Below are 19,390 nucleotides of genomic sequence, written 5' to 3' on the forward strand. Positions count from 1 at the left end.
GCGAAACTGGCACGTGCCAGTGTGCCGCCCACTGATTGGCTGAGAAGTTGCGTCCTTCGCGCCTCGCGTCAGAGTTCCCAGGCCGTTGGTTGGCTGGAGCAGCTGTCACTCAACGGCGTCCTGTTTTGTCCCTCTTTGCGGTAATTTGTTTAAAAATAAGAGTTGTTTGAATGGAAAACTACTTTTTCACGCACGCCTTTTGATTTATTTTATTTTATTTTATTTTATTTTAAGTAATGGTGATAGATAAACAACATCGTTATGAAAGTCACTTCAATCCGTTGGAAATGTCATTATAAATAGATATAGAAATAAAGAACCGTCTTGCTTATCTTTTTATCTAATCGTGTAATAAAGCTTTTTGGGTCCCTAATTATAAAATTGTTTTAAATTTTATTAGTCTTTGTGATTTCAGCATTAATTTTATATCAAATACAAAAAAAGAGAGATTTAAATCATGTTGTTTTGGCACATATTAGAAAGATGCTTTAGACTAATTAAATATATATTAATCTATTCCACATTAGTAATTTATTAAAATATTTATTTAAAGATTATTAAAGCTTTAATTCACCGCAAATGCGAAATTCCTTTATGTAGCCTATAATTTTTTTTTTACATCTTAGTAACACTTTATTTGAACGTGTCCTTGTTACAGTGTTATACAATTAAGTAGTAAGTAATAGTAATGAACTATATACTTTCACTATAATAATCTGTTAGGGTTAAGGTTTGGTTTAGGGTTAGTTGCATGTAAGCTAACTATGCACAATTTACTGTTATTACTATAATAACTACATGTAACATATGTAACAGGGCCACTGTCAAATAAAAAAAAATCTATCTATAAACATGTAAACTTTCGGTTCAGTGTGAATGATTGTAATATTGTAATATTAATAAACCCCGCCCACTGCTGGCGTTATACACAGAGGAGCTACAAGATGGCGCAGGCAATATTTGAGGTTCTGGAAGGTATTAATGGACTTTATTTAAAATCCTCAAGCATATGCACAAGCTATAATGTATTAATTTATGTTTGCAGTGAGAATGCATGAGCGCGCGAGACGAACAGGCCAAAGAAACACATTTTACACAGTTGTTTCGCTTCATGTAAATGTCATTGTGTTTGCATAGTAAAAGAGTATTTTTAAAAAAAATATATAACTAATAATAATAATAGCACAGGGTTGCGGTGGATCTGATGTATTGAGTGTAATGTATCTGAGGAGAGATTGATGTAGAGGAGGGAGGAAGAGCGATCGGAATAACAGCCTCGTGCGATCATGGCGGAGGGAGAGAGACACGTCACTGGAAAAGCCACTAAACACACGAACACTCTCATGTTTGAGGGAAACAGCTATTCATATTTGATATTAGTAGTTATGTTAAATCATATTTGGTATAAGTAGTTATGTTTGTGTCCACAATTGATTGTTTTTATGTTACAGATGTTCTCTTTTCCTAAACTGATAGTAGACTTGGTTGTATGATAGAAGGAAATGGTCATTTGATTCAATGGTAATCTTTGAAATTATATATATATATATATATATATATATATATATATATATATATATATATATATATATATATATATATATATATATATATCTATCAAGGATGGACATGAAACTGCTCTTTTAATTCTTTCAAATAAATAATATAACATTGCATATATTACTCTTAAACTGATCAAAGTGTTTAAAGGGAGAATTTATATATCATTTTTCTAGTCTATACAGTATTTAATGTAATTACATCAGAAGTAACTGTAATTAAATAACAGAAAAATAAGAGTAATCCCTTACTTTACTTTTTCAACGGGAAAGTAATTAAATTACAGTAATAAATTATTAAGTAATGCATTACACCAACACGGTGTGTATATATATATATATATATATATATATATATATATATATATATATATATATAGTGCTGTTAAATTGATTAATCGCACCTTACATAAAAGTTTGTAAATATATAATGTGTATACAGTATATACTGTATGTATATATATATATATATATATATATATATATACATACATAGGCTACATACATATACTATATATTATACACACACACATACTTCATACAAACTTATGTTAGATGCGATTAATCGCGATCAATCGATTTGACAGCACTATATATTGTATATAAAATTAATTAAAAAAAATAAATAATAAATATATAAAAAAGAAATGAGTGTGAAATATTGATTTTAGTTTCAATAATCATAATATATGCAAAGAATGGGACTTAAAGACAACTAACTAGCACAGATATGTAGGAAACAAGTGCTTGAGAAACAGTTTAGTGTAATTTTACAAATATATTTGCATAATGCTGCGTTTGACCAATTAGAATCAAGTATTGCAGAGAGTCATGCAATAATGATCATTAATACTATAACTCAAGTAACAGTCCTGTAATGGATTTTCAACTGGCCAAATTGTCAGGTAATAAGTTTGTTGAATAATTGATGGATTGATTTATTGATTAATTCATATTTGTCTTGTTTAAGGCATGGACAATCAGACGGTGCTCAATGTCCAGTCACTGTTGGACAGTCAAGGGGGTGTTTTGGATCCGGGCTCACAAAATGTCTCAGGAACGACCATCCAGCCAATGGGTGAGACTTATTCATGCATTATTATAATGTAGTATACCTGTCTGTTAAAGGCAAAGTGTGCATTTGTATCAGTGTTATACTATCAGTTAATATACTATTATAGTATTTATTAATATTTTGAATTAGCTTTTATTTTTATATATTTTATATTTTAATTTTAGTTTAAGTCTTAGTAATTAAGTTATTAAAGTTATTTATTTTTGTCATTTTTCTTAGTTCTTTTAAGGTTTAAATATATTTTTATTTCAATTTTAGTCGTTTTATTATTTCAATTTTAACTTATTTTATTTCAGTTAGTTTTCAGGTTTTTTTTAAGTTATCTAATATTTATATTTTATTGCAGCTTCGTATTTCATTTACCTAAAACAATTGGTTTTAATGATAATGATTTTTATATACATAGTATTGATTTAAATATTTAGTAGTATTAAATATTTCTTAATATTGTTTAAAATATTTTTATATTTTCAGTTTTAATTGTAATTTTAATTTGTTTTAATCATTTTGTCATGCGTTTTTGCATTTAACTTATTTTTACATTTCTATTTAGCTTTATTTTTATTTCAGTTTTAGTCTTAGTAATTTTAGTACTTAAACTTATTTATTTACGTTAACATTTGTTTTTCATCTAATATTTAAATATTTTATTAATCCTAAAAGGATTAATAATAGTTTTAGTTAATGATAACAACTAATGATACAATTTGTAAATACATGTATAATGATTTTTAAATATATTTAAAAATCACACTAATAATTTGCTTTTGTAATTTTTGCACTTCAACTTATTTATTTCAGTTAGTTGTCTAATTAGCCTATTTAATTTCAACTTTATTTCAAATACCTAAATCAATTAATAATATTTTAGTTTTAGTTAACAATAACAACACTAATTTGTTGTATATACATAGTAATTATGCATTTCTGAATGCTTTTTCAGTCCGTTCTTTTTTCTCAAAACTCTGATTATTCTTGTATGTCACATGACACCTGCAGACGATGATGACGTCTTTCTGTGTGGGAAATGTAAGAAGCAGTTCAACTCTTTACCGGCGTTCATGACACACAAGCGTGAACAGTGTCAGTCCAACACACCGTCTCTGGCCACCGTCTCTCTGGCCTCCAACAGCGCCTACACCTCCGTCCCATCCATCAGCACTGGACCCACTAACAGACAGGTACAGCTCACCTGCTGAAGAACCACTACGAGACACTATGAACCACTATTAGACACTATGAACCACTATTAGACACTATGAACCACTAATAGACACTATGAACCACTATCAGACACTATGAACCACTAATAGACACTATGAACCACTATGAGACACTATGAACCACTATTAGACTATGAACACTATGGACCACTATGAGACACTATGAACACTATGGACCACTATGAGACACTATGAACCACTATGAGACACTATGAAAATAGAACATAGTGTCACTATGAACCACTATCAGACACTATGAACCACTATGAGACACAATGAACCACTATTAGACACTATTAACCACTATTAGACACTATGAACCACTATTAGACTATGAACACTATGGACCACTATGAGACACTATGAACACTATGGACCACTATGAGACACTATGAACCACTATTAGACACTATGAACACTATGGACCACTATGAGACACTATGAACACTATGGACCACTATGAGACACTATGAACCACTATTAGACACTTTGAACCACTATTAGACACTATGACACTATTAGACACTATGAACCACTATTAGACACTATTTACAACTAATAGACACTATGAACCACTATTAGACACTATTAACCACTAATAGACTCTATGAACCACTATCAGACACTATGAACCACTATCAGACACTATGAACCACTATGAGACACTATGAACCACTATGAGACACTATGAACCACTATTAGACACTATGAACACTATGGACCACTATGAGACACTATGAACACTATGGACCACTATGAGACACTATGAACCACTATTAGACACTTTGAACCACTATTAGACACTATGACACTATTAGACACTATGAACCACTATTAGACACTATTTACAACTAATAGACACTATGAACCACTATCAGACACTATGAACCACTATCAGACACTATGAACCACTATCAGACACTATGAACCACTATGAGACACTATGAACCACTAATAGACTCTATGAACCACTAATAGACTCTATGAACCACTATCAGACACTATGAACCACTATGAGACACTATGAACCACTATTAGACACTATTAACCACTAATAGACTCTATGAACCACTATCAGACACTATGAACCACTATGAGACACTATGAACCACTATCAGACACTATGAACCACTATCAGACACTATGAACCACTATGAGACACTATGAACCACTAATAGATTCTATGAACCACTAATAGACTCTATGAACCACTATCAGACACTATGAACCACTATCAGACACTATGAACCACTATGAGATACTATGAACCACTATTAGACACTATTAACCACTAATAGACTCTATGAACCACTATCAGACACTATGAACCACTATGAGACACTATGAACCACTATCAGACACTATGAACCACTATGAGACACTATGAACCACTATTAGACACTATTAACCACTAATAGACACTATGACACTATTAGACACTATGCACCACTATTAGACACTATTTACAACTAATAGACACTATGAACCACTATTAGACACTATTAACCACTAATAGACTCTATGAACCACTATCAGACACTATGAACCACTATCAGACACTATGAACCACTATGAGACACTATGGACCACTATGAGACACTATGAACCACTATTAGACACTATGAACACTATGGACCACTATGAGACACTATGAACACTATGGACCACTATGAGACACTATGAACCACTATTAGACACTTTGAACCACTATTAGACACTATGACACTATTAGACACTATGAACCACTATTAGACACTATTTACAACTAATAGACACTATGAACCACTATCAGACACTATGAACCACTATCAGACACTATGAACCACTATCAGACACTATGAACCACTATGAGACACTATGAACCACTATGAGACACGATGAACCACTAATAGACTCTATGAACCACTAATAGCCTCTATGAACCACTATCAGACACTATGAACCACTATGAGACACTATGAACCACTATTAGACACTATTAACCACTAATAGACTCTATGAACCACTATCAGACACTATGAACCACTATGAGACACTATGAACCACTATCAGACACTATGAACCACTATCAGACACTATGAACCACTATGAGACACTATGAACCACTAATAGACTCTATGAACCACTAATAGACTCTATGAACCACTATCAGATACTATGAACCACTATCAGACACTATGAACCACTATGAGACACTATGAACCACTATTAGACACTATTAACCACTAATAGACTCTATGAACCACTATCAGACACTATGAACCACTATGAGACACTATGAACCACTATGAGACACTATTAACCACTATGAGACACTATTAGACACTATGAACCACCATGAGACTGGCTGATATTGAGTACTAATATTCATTGGGTTTGTGTATTCCTCAAGGTGTCGACGTACATCACTGTGCCGCAGTCTCCGCTCACACACACGCTGGTCCAGGGAAACGTGTTGGTCAGTGACGAGGTTCTGATGTCAGCCATATCAGCGTTCAGCTCTCTGGATCAGCCAATGGCAGCCATGCAGGGATCCGTACAGGTAAACACTGGGTGAGGGTTCAACTCGGCATGAAACAAAAGTTGTGATCTTCTTTTCTTCTCTATTGTGACGTATATGTGAGTGAAACAGCTTCTCAAACAAGAACAAATGCAGGGCGGGGCTTGTGGATTTGATTGGATGGTTGTGGTTTGCTATTGGTGGATCTGATGTGAGTGACAGGTTGCTCCGCCCTCATTATCAGAGAAGAGATGCTGTGAAGGAGGAAGGGGAAGTTATCCTGATTCAAGATTACAAGGAACATGAATTTAAAAAAGAAAGATGTGCACATATAAATGATTTCATAATGACTGAGAATAGTGCATTAGTCCTGCCCATTTTTTCAACAGCATTAGTTCCAGAAGTGTTTTTATTTCTCCCATAGGGATTTTTAAAAAGTGTTTGTTAAAGCGTAATAAGCCATGAAGCTACGAGGAGAATCATAACATTACAAACTTTGATTTGAGGGGGAAAAAAGTGTTCAAAAATCAGACGAAACTGTGAATTTAACGACTGTAATGAGAAAAAACTACTATCATGCAGCGTTGATATAAGCAGATAAAAATTATGGTGAAATATAAAACTTTATTTGTAGTTGTTGATTGAATCTTTAGAAACTTTTAAGTTTATTGCAATATATGTGTGTGTGTGTGTGTGTGTGTATATATATATATATATTATTTGTGTATATATATATATATATATATATATATTGCATACATACACACACATATATATGTATTTCCAAACTTTTATGTTAGATGCGATTAATCGAGATGAATTGGTTTGACAGCACTAATACTGTATATATATAAACACACAAAGTATTTTGAGAGTGTAGTGAGTCAATTGTGACTTTTGCTGTGCTTCATGGGAGTGGGCGGAGCTAAAGAGCTCTTTTGGCACAATTTGCTCACCGTGACTCCCTGATTGGTTGAATTTTCTGTAAAGCATCACGAGTAATCATACTTTTCACCATTAATTTTGCTGTTAAACATGATTATTCTTAAAATTAAGTTGAAATAATGCAAACTGATGGCTTCAACAAAGCATAAACCATCAATAACCAACCTCATAATTCACAAAATCCGATTGGTTCAGAGCACAATTTATGGGTAATCGCTTTAGTGCCTGGTTATAAATCAGATATCTCTTTATTATATAAGTCGTTTTAACTATGTTATAACGACTATTAATGTCTTTTAACATATATGTTTCATATACCGAAGTTATAGATTGTGAAATTAAACATTTCTCGTTCTTAGAGTTTTTTTTAGTTAGCTAGGATAGTAGCATAGCATACAGCTTTCCGAAATGATTAGAGATGACTTTTTTTTTTCACCATCTACGATATTATTCGATAAAAACTTCGATAACAATGAAAATAATTTATTTTGACATGACATGGTTGTAATTAAAATATATATATATTATGCCTTATTGCTTAATAACAATTAACAATGTCGCAAAACATACCTAAAAATGCAATTTCTTTCACTTTAACTATATAAATAATCAGGTTAAAAATAAAAGATTATTACATGAATGAAAGTTTGATTGATTACATTAAGTTTGCTGGGACTCGACACTTCACCACACCGGAACCCGCCTGTTGCACACTCGATTGGATAAATGAAATGGTGACCTTTGACCTGTTGTTTTTCAGAGCAATCTCAGCATGCACGCGGGATCCTCGTACCTCCAGCACCATCATCAGCCCCTCCCCCCCTCACAGGCCACGCCCCTCTCCTCACAGGTGTCCTCCAGCCACAGTAACTCAGTGGTGCAGGTGTACAGCACACTGCCCTCTATGGCCGGAGCCGGTACTGCGGAGGGGCCCGCACTGGGGCTTCAGTCCTTTCAGTCCATTCAGGTACAGCGCACCCTCACTAATCTAATGCTAATTTCACCAGGATTAAAATAGCGAAATACAGCTTTTTTGACAGAGATTGTAAAATCTAAACTAATATAATTTACCATTTCGTGTTCTGAATATTATTATTTCCTAGATTATTAATGTAAACAGTGTTATTTTTAGTATTATTTATACACTATTATAGTATTTATTAATATTTTGAGTTAGCTTTTAGTAATTAGCTTTAGCTGTAGGTAAATTAATGTTAGCTTTAAAGTTTAGTCATTTTGTTTTGTAGGAAGTGTTATTTTAGTATTATTTATATAATATTATGGTATTACTTAATTCATTATTTTGAATCTGATTTTATTTTATATTTCCCGTTTCCATTTTAATTTTAGATTAAGGTTTAGTAATTATATGTGCTTTTGTTATTTGTATCAGTTTGTTTTTTTAATATTACTTTAGCTTTAATTTATTTTAATTCAGTTTTAGTAATTTTAGTACTTCAACTTAGACTTTTTTATTTCAGTTATTTGCATAGAAACCATTTAACATAATTTTCTCATGTTTTTAATTTGAGTTCTAATATTTCATCTAATATTGACTTTTTCCAGCTCTATTTAATTAATGAAAACTATTTTTTAAAGTTTAAGTGTTAGTTAACAATAAAAACACTGCTAATAGTGTTTGTTTTTAATTCTATTTAGCTTTAATTTGTTTAATTTTAGTTTCGTAATTGTAGCACAGTAATATTACATGCAACATTTTTAATTTAAGTTTTTCATCTATATTTTTATTTTATGTTATTATTATTAGCTTTATTTCAATTACAATTATAATTTCTTTTAATCATTTTTGTTTTACTTAACTAAACAACACTGGTTGAAAATATAATTATGCCTAAGTAAGTAAATTTGTTGTAATTAGTGCGTGCACAAATCGATTAATCGCCATTAATCACCTCTAACAAAAGTTTGTAAATATGTATATATATATATATATATATATATATATATATATATATATATATATATATATATATATATATACATACACATACACTAACACACAATATACACACACACACATATATATATACATACATATACACATTTTTTAGATGTGATTAATCGTGATTAATCGATTTGACAGCACTAATATTTATATTCTCTCTAAAGGTATTTGTGAACAGCTTTAAATAGGTGTTGCATATAAATTAAGATTAATTATTATTAATAAATCAAGGCATTGTCTGGTTAATAAATAAAAACAAATATGCATATAAATACTCACACTGATGCAGGTTTATGTGATTGTTGAGCATTAATGACCTGCTGTGACAGATCCCCAGTCAGTGTGTGGAGGGCCAGGTGTTCAGCGCCGCTCCGGTTTACAGTCCAGGAAAACACACCGCCAAAAACAAGAGCTGCACCATCAGCACAAACCTCTCCGAGCTGGGCGAATACGACAAGGTTATCATCCCTAAGAGAGCCAGGACCTCCAAGAAAACACAGGATGGTAGTTTATACATCATCTACACCAGCAAACCTGCTGAAATATATTATATGTATTTCAATAAGCAAGTACTACTGTTCAAAGTTTGTTTTTAATTCAGCAAGGATGCATTAAATTGATCAAAAGTGACAGCAAAGACATTTATTAAGCTAGTAAAGATTTCTATTTCAAATAAATAGTAATATTAATCAGAATTAGTCATATTAGAACGATTTCTGAATGATCATGTGACTCTGAAGACTGGAGTAATGAAAATTCAGCTTTGATCACAGGAATAAATTACAGTCTAACATATATGCACATAGAAAGCAGCTGTTTTACTTTCTAATAATATTTTTTTTTAAATTACTGTATTTTTGGTCTAATAAATGCAGCCTTGGTGAGCAGAAGAGTTAAAAAACATAAATAATACTTACCAACCCCAAACTTTTCTACGCTAAGCAACTTACAATATCAGGAACATCCATTGAAGGACATTTGTGACATGTCTGCTTTATTTAAAGTAAAAACAACCTTATTTTGTTCCAGCAGGACAAACCAAAGGAAAAGCCCAGAAGCTCAAGTGCAATTACTGTGACAAAGTGTTTACCAAGAACTTTGACCTCCAGCAGCACATAAGAAGGTAAGTGCTACGATTTATACCAGGGGTCTAAAAATCATGATATTAAAGGGTTAGCTCGCCCAAAAATGAGAATTCTGTCAGTAATTACTCGCCCTCATGTTGTTCCAGCCCCCTGTCAGACTTTCATCTCTCTTCAGAACACAAATTAAGATATTTTTGATGAAATCTGAGAGCTGTCTCACTCCTCCATAGGCTTCTCTGTAATCGATATCTGCCGGTCCAGAAAAGTTAGTAAAAACATCGTTAAAATAGTCCAAGAGACTACAGTGGCTCAACCTTAAGTTTATCAAGAGACGAGAATATTTTTTGTGCGCAAAAATAACGACTTTATTCAACTCTTCATTTTCTAATGTGTGGGTCTGAGTGAGTTCATGTAGAGTAACAGCGCAGCGCTTCTGGGTTGTACGTCAGAACGTAGGCTCACTATTGGCCAGCATCACACACATGACCAGCGTCGGCCAATAGTGAGCCTGGTGAGCTAACCCTTTAATGGCATGAAATTCGAAATGTTTTGATGCTAAACCCCCGTGAACAGAGCATAAACAGAGCCTTAGTGACGCTGTCCTCGTCCTCTCTGCAGTCACACGGGTGAGAAGCCGTTTCAGTGTATCGTGTGCGGCCGAGCCTTTGCTCAGAAGTCTAACGTGAAGAAACACATGCAGACGCACAAGGTTTGGCCCGCCGGGGTTCACAGCACCGCCTCTAGGATGCCCATCACTGTCCGTGTGCTTCCTCTCAACAACCACCAAAACTCACAGCCGGCGGAGGAAGAGGAGCAGGAGCAAGGTGAGAGGAGACCAGTCAGTCCACAGAGCTACTAAACCTCTAGTGTGGACTTTATGTTCCAATTTAAAGTCAAGTCACCTTCATTTATACAGCGCTTTTAACAATATAGATAGTTTCAAAGCAGCTTTACAGAGATAATAGAAAATTTATGTAATTAAATTAATGTGTTTAGGCTTCACAGCAGCTCTAGAATAAAGTTATTGTCCAGCTAAAGTTAGTTTTGATTGATTTTCTTCCGTCGCAATGATCATTAGTTATTAACTCATGGGCCATTAACACGACACCGTTCTAACAGAAAACCCTTAATGCGATCCAGCCGCTCATCCGCACAACAACAGTGTCTGGCGGATCGAGAACACAAACCCTGAAACAGGTTCCCAGGTGCAAGCGGTGAAACATTTTGAAAAACGTTATCATCTCTGTGTAAACTTGAAAAAAGATGAATCTGTGAGAATGCTGAGGGCGTGCACATGCGCATTACGCGTCTAGTCTATAGGTGTGCGGGTTATAATATATATGTGCGCAGGCGTGTGTCTTTCTTTACATATTGACCTCAACTAATTACTTGTCTGGCCTTAAAAATTCATAATACAGAATTTTTTGTCGCTTCCGCGTATCAATGTGAACTGGAATCATTTGGACAATGTTTTATTTTAGTTGACACTTCAGGACTGTGTTGTCGTCGTGTCCAGGCGCAGGTCCATCCATCAGATCTGGAGTGTGTGTGTGTGTGTGTGTGTGTGTGTAAGTGTGTGAGTGTGTCCAGGCGCAGGTCCATCAGATCTGGAGTGTGTGTGTGTGTGTGTAAGTGTGTGAGTGTGTCCAGGCGTAGGTCCATCAGATCTGGAGTGTGTGGGTGTGTAAGTGTGTGAGTGTGTCCAGGCGCAGGTCCATCAGATCTGGAGTGTGTCCAGGCGCAGGTCCATCAGATCTGGAGTGTGTGTGTGTGTAAGTGTGTGTGTGAGTGTGTCCAGGCGCAGGTCCATCAGATCTGGAGTGTGTGTGTGTGTAAGTGTGTGTGTGAGTGTGTCCAGGCGCAGGTCCATCAGATCTGGAGTGTGTGTGTGTGTGTAAGTGTGTGAGTGTGTCCAGGCGCAGGTCCATCAGATCTGGAGTGTGTGTGTGTGTGTGTGTGTGTGTGTGTGTGTGTGTGTGTGTGAGTGTGTCCAGGCGCAGGTCCATCAGATCTGGAGTGTGTGTGTGTAAGTGTGTGTGTGTGAGTGTGTCCAGGCGCAGGTCCATCAGATCTGGAGTGTGTGTGTGTGTGTGTGTGTGTGTGTGTGTATGTGTGTGTGTGTGTGTGAGTGTGTCCAGGCGCAGGTCCATCAGATCTGGAGTGTGTGTGTGTAAGTGTGTGTGTGAGTGTGTCCAGGCGCAGGTCCATCAGATCTGGAGTGTGTGTGTGTGTGTGTGTGTGTGTGTGTGTGTGTGAGTGTGTCCAGGCGCAGGTCCATCAGATCTGGAGTGTGTGTGTGTAAGTGTGTGTGTGAGTGTGTCCAGGCGCAGGTCCATCAGATCTGGAGTGTGTGTGTGTGAGTGTGTCCAGGCGCAGGTCCATCAGATCTGGAGTGTGTGTGTGTGTAAGTGTGTCAAGGCACAGGTCCTTCATCAGATCTGGAGTGTGTGTGTGTGTGTGTAGACTGCGGTAAACCTCGGGATAAACAGAGAGACTAATATTAGCGTAGACGCCATTCTTTTTATGATGTAACGAGTGCATCAGGATTTATGGGAAGTGTTCCCGGTTAAAGTCCCCTTGTAGTTAATCATAATCTTCATACAGTGACTACCAGTAACATTTATACAAATTTGGGACCAAAAACGATTCCGACACTTTGAGCTGATCATGTTTTGCTGAAGTGTTTTGTCTTTAATTGCTAATGCTCTTTTCACACACAGACTGAACACAATGAAGCATTGCTTGGTGATTGTTTGATCTAAACTGGTATTATGTAATTGTGTAGTTAAATTTAACAGCTGACAGATATTCATCATAATTCATCAGTGAGACAGTCTAACAGAAGGACGGACAAAACCAGTCAAATATCAACTGAGTTCATAACTCATAATTTATTACCATTTTCTAAACCATAGCGAATAAACTGATAATGTGAGAGATGTTGAAGGTGTCTGAATACATGTTGGTTTGACTGTATATCCAAATGAATCGATACAGAATCAAACTAAATAGCGATCGGGAATGAATCGTAACTTTGTGAATGGAATCGTTAGATTTGTGTCAATATACCCAGTGCTCTGAAATGATATAAAGTCTGGCCTGGTCTTTATAGCCATTGAAGAACCGGACGCTGAGGTCCAGGAGACGGAGGAGAAGCAGAGCGACGGGACGAACGCGAACAAGCAGATCATCCTCATCGACAGCTCGTATCAGTGCCAGTTCTGCTCGGACAAGTTCAGCACATACTTCCAGCTGAAGTCCCACATGACCCAGCACAAAAACGAGCAGGTACCACATCTGTCAATTACAATTACAGACAGGTCAAAATTTTAAATATCAACCAAGTTTACACTGCAAAAATTATTTTCTTACTTGTTTTCCATTGAAAATGAGATGATTTAACATGAGAAGCAAAAGATAATATGTTTTCTAACCGTATTATAGCATTTTGTATGCTTTCAGCAGAAATCCACTGAGGAATAACAAACAACTTAAGATGTATTCTCTGAAAACTTGTTATTAGCATATCTAAGACAGTTTTGCTTTTCAGGTAAATGTATCTTGTTTTAAGGATGCTTTTAAAAATATACTGTACTCTAGCATTAAAAGTTTGGGGTCAGTAAGATTTCTTTCAAAAGAAAGTAATACTTTTATTCAGCAAGGATGCATTAAGTTGATCAAAAAGACATTTATAATGTTACTAAAGATTCTATTTCAAATAAATGCTGTTCTTTTGGACTTTCTGTTCTTCAAAGAATATGAAATATGAAATCACATATTTCATCGCAGATTTACCCAACCCCAATGTCATGTAAAAATCAAGTGTGGTTTGCTGTTTACACCCTGTTTAAGTAATGGACGGAGAGGGTCGGGTATCCTTTAAATTTTAACGATGCTGATTTCGATTCTGCTTATCGATTCCAATTCCTATCGATTCCAAATTTCAATTCTATAAAGAAAAAGAAAGAAAAAAGATATCATTCACATTAAGTCTTGCTACACATTTAATTGTAGCTGAATATCATGAACACAAATCAACAGGCTAAAGAACTCTTACACAAGGAACTTCTGCCTGTGGTTTAAAAATACCACAGAAAAACAACTAGCTTAACTAATATACATTTCAAGCATTAGTAAAGACAAGTAAGCACTCAGTGATTAAAAAAGAACAAATAAAAAAATAGCAATCGCAAACAATCGATACAACTGAACAAAGATACGATTAAAATAAACAGTGTTTTAAGATGATTATTCAGGTTCAGAAACTGTAATCAAATGTAAATTAAAACTGCACTTTATAAATAAAATATACATTACAAATATAGTTACGAATGCGCATGCGTCGAATGCGCATGCGTCGCGTCTGAGCGCGTTGTTGTCTTTGGAGCTCCATCGATTGATTTATAATTCTTGTTTTCTCTTTAAACTCACTTACAACGAACATTTTCTACTTTTCCTCACCTCATAGTTATAACGCGGATTGTTGAGCAGACGCGTCTCAAGCCTTGTGATCCAACGCTGGATACTCTTATAGGTTACGTCCGTGGATCACGGCTGAACGCGTCTTCTCCGCACTCATTTAAGTTACAAACAAACATTTTTTCACCTATCGTGCGTCTACTCTACACCCGTACCACTGAAAAGACGGATTATATCCAAGACTTAAGCCATAAATTAGTATTAATATTGATTGCACCACTGGTAGCGTCGTTGTAACTTACTGTCCATCTGTTAAAATGGCGAATATATCAAATGTAAGTAGTCTACCTTTTGGTGCAGGTGAGGACACATTTGAGCTGCACGCGGTGCAGTCTGAGCTGGAAGCTGTTGAGAAACAGATCCACGACCTTTTAGTAAGAAAAGCCGAGCTGATAGACCGGCGTTTGGCTCTCGAAACATCGCGCGCCGAGGCACACAAATCAGAGATTAATGTTACTAACCCGCTGACTCCGACCTCGTCTACTCCGTGCGTTCCTCAACATCGGTCCCGAACGTCGAGGTCGCGATCAGCCATGGTCTCGTTCACTCCGGCTCCAACATGCCATCACGAAGCCTGGATTTTTCCGCAGCGGAAGTCGCGAGTCAGGTCTAGACCAAGAAAACTCTCTCCGACCCTCCCGGTTTTCGAGATATCCACACAAAACCGCTTCTCCCCTCTTCGCGAAACAGAACGCGATGCTGTGATCATCGGCGATTCCATCGTTCGACACGTACACGTTACGTTAAATAAAAGTAAGGTGCATAGTCACTGCTTTCCTGGTGCTCGTGTTTCTGAAGTCGCTGCTCGCGTTCCCGAGATTCTGAACGATAACGAGCGCGTCGGAACTTTGGTATTGCACGCGTGAGTGAACGACATCAGGCTGCGCCAGACGGAAGTTTTGAAGAAAGACTTCAGGAATCTGATCGATACGGTACGCAGCACATCGCCTGATATAACGATTATTGTGTCAGGACCGCTTCCCACGTACCGACTAGGTCATGAAAAGTTTAGTAGATTATTTGCGCTTAATGAATGGTTAATGTCATGGTGCAATGAGCAGAAACTTCTCTTTGTAAATAATTGGAATCTGTTTTGGGAGCGTCCTAGGCTTTACCGTGCTGATGGCTTACACCCAAACAGATTCGGATCGGATCTTCTGTCAGATAACATCTCCAAAATGTTAAATACCTTTTGACTAGTAAACAAAAGTCCAAATCATAGTCTCTGCTGCACCAATTTAACTGATATAAATAGTGTAGAACATTGCATAGAAACTGTGTCTATTCCTCGTTTAGTGAGATCAAATCATAAATCTACTGCAGGATCTAGAAAAAATCTAATTGTTATTAAACCAGAAAATGTTGCTATTGGTAATCAAAAACAATTTTTAAAGCTAGGTCTTCTAAACATTAGATCACTCACACCTAAGGCAGTTATTGTAAATGAAATAGTCACAGATAATAGCTTCGATGTACTTTGCCTTACTGAAACCTGGCTTAAACCAAATGATTATTTTGGTTTAAATGAGTCTACTCCTCCTGGATACTTCTATAAGCATGAGCCCCGTCTGAATGGTCGTGGCGGCGGTGTTGCAACAATCTATAGAGATTTTCTCAATGTTACTCAGAAAACGGGTTATAAGTTTATTTCATTTGAAGTACTTGTACTAAATGTTACGCTCTTAGATGATAGAAAAACATCCCTATTATCTCTAGCCTTGGCTACCGTATATAGACCGCCTGGGCCTTACGCTGATTTCCTAAAAGAGTTTGCAGATTTTCTCTCAGACCTATTAGTTAACTTCGATAAAGCATTAATTGTTGGAGACTTTAATATCCATGTAGATAATCAAAATGATGCGTTAGGGGCTGCGTTTACAGATTTATTAAACTCCTTTGGGGTCAAGCAAAACATTACCGGACCGACTCATCGATTTAATCATACACTCGATTTAATTATATCACATGGAACCGATCCAACCGATATAGATATCATTCCACAAAGTGACGATGTCACTGACCATTACATGGTAACTTGCATATTACGTACTCCTGTAATATATCATGCTGCGCCGCGTTATCGATTAGGCAGAACAATCCTTCCATCCACCATAGATAATTTTTCAAACAGCTTATCGGATCTGTCTCAGCTGCTCAGTGAACCCAAACAAACAGATGAACTTGAGGAATTAACTAGCACTATGAGCACCATTCTCTCTGGATCATTGGATATTGTTGCGCCCATTAGATTAAAAAAGGTCAGAGAGAAAAGTAAAGCACCATGGTACAACAGTACTACGCGTGTTCTAAAGAGAGAAACCCGTAATTTAGAGCGTAAATGGAAACAAACCAACTTAGAGGTCTTTAGAATCGCATGGAAAGACAGTATGTCACGTTATAAAAAGGCCCTAAAAGCGGCCAGGGCTGAGCATCTACGCAAACTAATAGAAAACAACCATAACAATCCTAAGTTCTTATTTAACACCGTGGCGAGACTAACAAATAAACAGATGTCTCCTGAACAAAGTATTCCATTACAGTTTAGTAGTAATGATTTCATGAAGTTCTTCACTGAGAAAATAGAAAACATCAGAACCACAATTGTAAACGTTCAATCCTCAATCGCGCCTTATAATTCAGCCTCAATTATCACGCCGCAAGAACAATTACAGTGCTTTTCAACTATAGAACAAAAAGAGTTAAATGAATTTATCATTTCCTCTAAAACAACAACATGTTTATTAGATCCCATACCAACTAAACTATTAAAAGAAGTGTTACCTGTAGTGGAAGAGCCTCTCCTCAATATTATTAACTCGTCTTTATCTTTAGGTCATGTTCCAAGAACATTTAAATTGGCAGTTATAAAACCTCTCATTAAGAAACCACAATTAGATCCGAATAATCTAGTAAATTATAGACCCATTTCAAATCTACCTTTTATGTCTAAAATACTAGAAAAAGTTGTGTCCGCTCAACTGGGCTCTTTCTTACAAGAAAATGACACCTATGAAAACTTTCAGTCTGGATTCAGGCCGCATCATAGCACTGAAACTGCGCTCGTTAAAATCACAAATGATTTACTTTTAGCTTCTGACCAAGGCTGTATCTCAATATTAGTTTTACTTGATCTTAGTGCTGCGTTCGATACTATAGATCATACAATACTCTTAGATCGACTACAAAATTATACTGGTGTTCAAGGACAAGCATTAAGCTGGTTTAGATCGTATTTATCTGACCGCTACCATTTTGTTTATTTAAATGGAGAAAAATCTATCATAACTCCAGTAAACTATGGAGTGCCGCAGGGATCTGTGTTAGGCCCTCTATTATTCTCAATATATATGCTGCCACTTGGAAATATTATAAGGAAACATGGAATTAGTTTCCATTGTTATGCTGATGACACTCAAATCTATATTTCATCACGGCCAGATGAAAACGCTAAATTATCCAAATTGACAGAGTGTGTTAAAGATATAAAAGATTGGATGACGCATAATTTTCTTTTATTAAATCCAGACAAGACAGAGGTACTACTTATCGGTTCAAAAAACCACCCACAAAACCTCTCACAATACAACTTTAACATAGTAGGATGTCCTGTTACTTCATCCTCTACAGTAAAAGACCTGGGTGTTATATTAGACTGCAACCTGTCTTTTGAAAATCATATTTCATATGTTACAAGAACAGCCTTTTTCCACCTTAGAAACATTGCTAAGCTACGTAATATGCTATCAGTTTCTGACGCAGAAAAGTTAGTTCATGCATTCATGACCTCGAGACTAGATTACTGTAATGCGTTATTAGCCGGTTGTCCTGCATCCTTAATAAACAAGCTACAGTTAGTCCAAAATGCCGCCGCTAGAGTTCTAACTAGATCAAGAAAATATGATCATATAACACCGATTTTATCATCCCTACATTGGTTACCTATAAAGTCCCGTATTAATTACAAGGTATTGCTACTGACTTATAAAGCCCTAAACGGCTTAGCTCCAGTCTATTTAACCGATCTTCTATCGCCCTATAATCCATCGCGCTCTTTAAGATCACTAAATTCGAGGCTTTTGGTCATACCTAGGATATCCAGATCCACCAAAGGAGGGAGAGCATTTTCACATTTAGCACCAAAACTCTGGAATAGTCTTCCGGATACTGTTCGTTGCTCAGACTCACTCTCCCAGTTTAAAACTAGATTAAAGACGCATCTCTTCAGCCAGGCATTCATATAATACTTTTAATCCTACAGTTAAATCCGACCTCTAGTTCATAAACGCCAGAGGAGAACTGGCCCCCGACTGAGCCCGGGTTCTCCCAAGGTTTTTTTTTCTCCATTAGGTCACCTGATGGAGTTTTTCGGTTCCTTGCCACTGTTGCCTTTGGCTTGCTCAGTTGGGGATATTTGGGGATATTTAATTGAATTAATCAATCAACGATACTATTGATCAGCATTACCGAACGTAGACGTTCCACTAGAAACAAACATTGATGTATTGTTCTTATTTATTACTGTGAAGCTGCTTTGATACAACCTGTGTTGTGAAAAGCG

At 36.0% G+C, this 19,390-nt stretch overlaps 1 protein-coding gene across 2 annotated transcripts in view; it reads left to right on the top strand.

Moving 5' to 3' along the window:
* The first annotated feature begins 914 nt into the window (after positions 1-914).
* znf341 (zinc finger protein 341) overlaps positions 915-19,390 on the top strand; it is a 28,325-nt gene continuing 9,849 nt past the window's right edge. The window contains exons 1-9 of one of the 2 annotated variants that reach the window (XM_081386004.1): positions 915-975; positions 2,530-2,637; positions 3,634-3,815; positions 6,250-6,399; positions 8,063-8,269; positions 9,598-9,772; positions 10,301-10,391; positions 10,972-11,177; positions 13,466-13,641. In XM_081386004.1, coding sequence (XP_081242130.1) covers positions 945-975; positions 2,530-2,637; positions 3,634-3,815; positions 6,250-6,399; positions 8,063-8,269; positions 9,598-9,772; positions 10,301-10,391; positions 10,972-11,177; positions 13,466-13,641 — 1,326 coding nt within the window. In that variant the 5' untranslated portion in view covers positions 915-944. Of the gene's footprint in view, positions 976-2,529; positions 2,638-3,633; positions 3,816-6,249; positions 6,400-8,062; positions 8,270-9,597; positions 9,773-10,297; positions 10,392-10,971; positions 11,178-13,465; positions 13,642-19,390 lie in introns of both variants that reach the window. The other variant, XM_081386003.1, reaches the window with a different exon arrangement.

Source organism: Scardinius erythrophthalmus, assembly GCF_964197995.2.
Source record: "Scardinius erythrophthalmus genome assembly, chromosome: 15".
In the NCBI taxonomy this organism is placed as follows: domain Eukaryota; kingdom Metazoa; phylum Chordata; class Actinopteri; order Cypriniformes; family Leuciscidae; genus Scardinius; species Scardinius erythrophthalmus.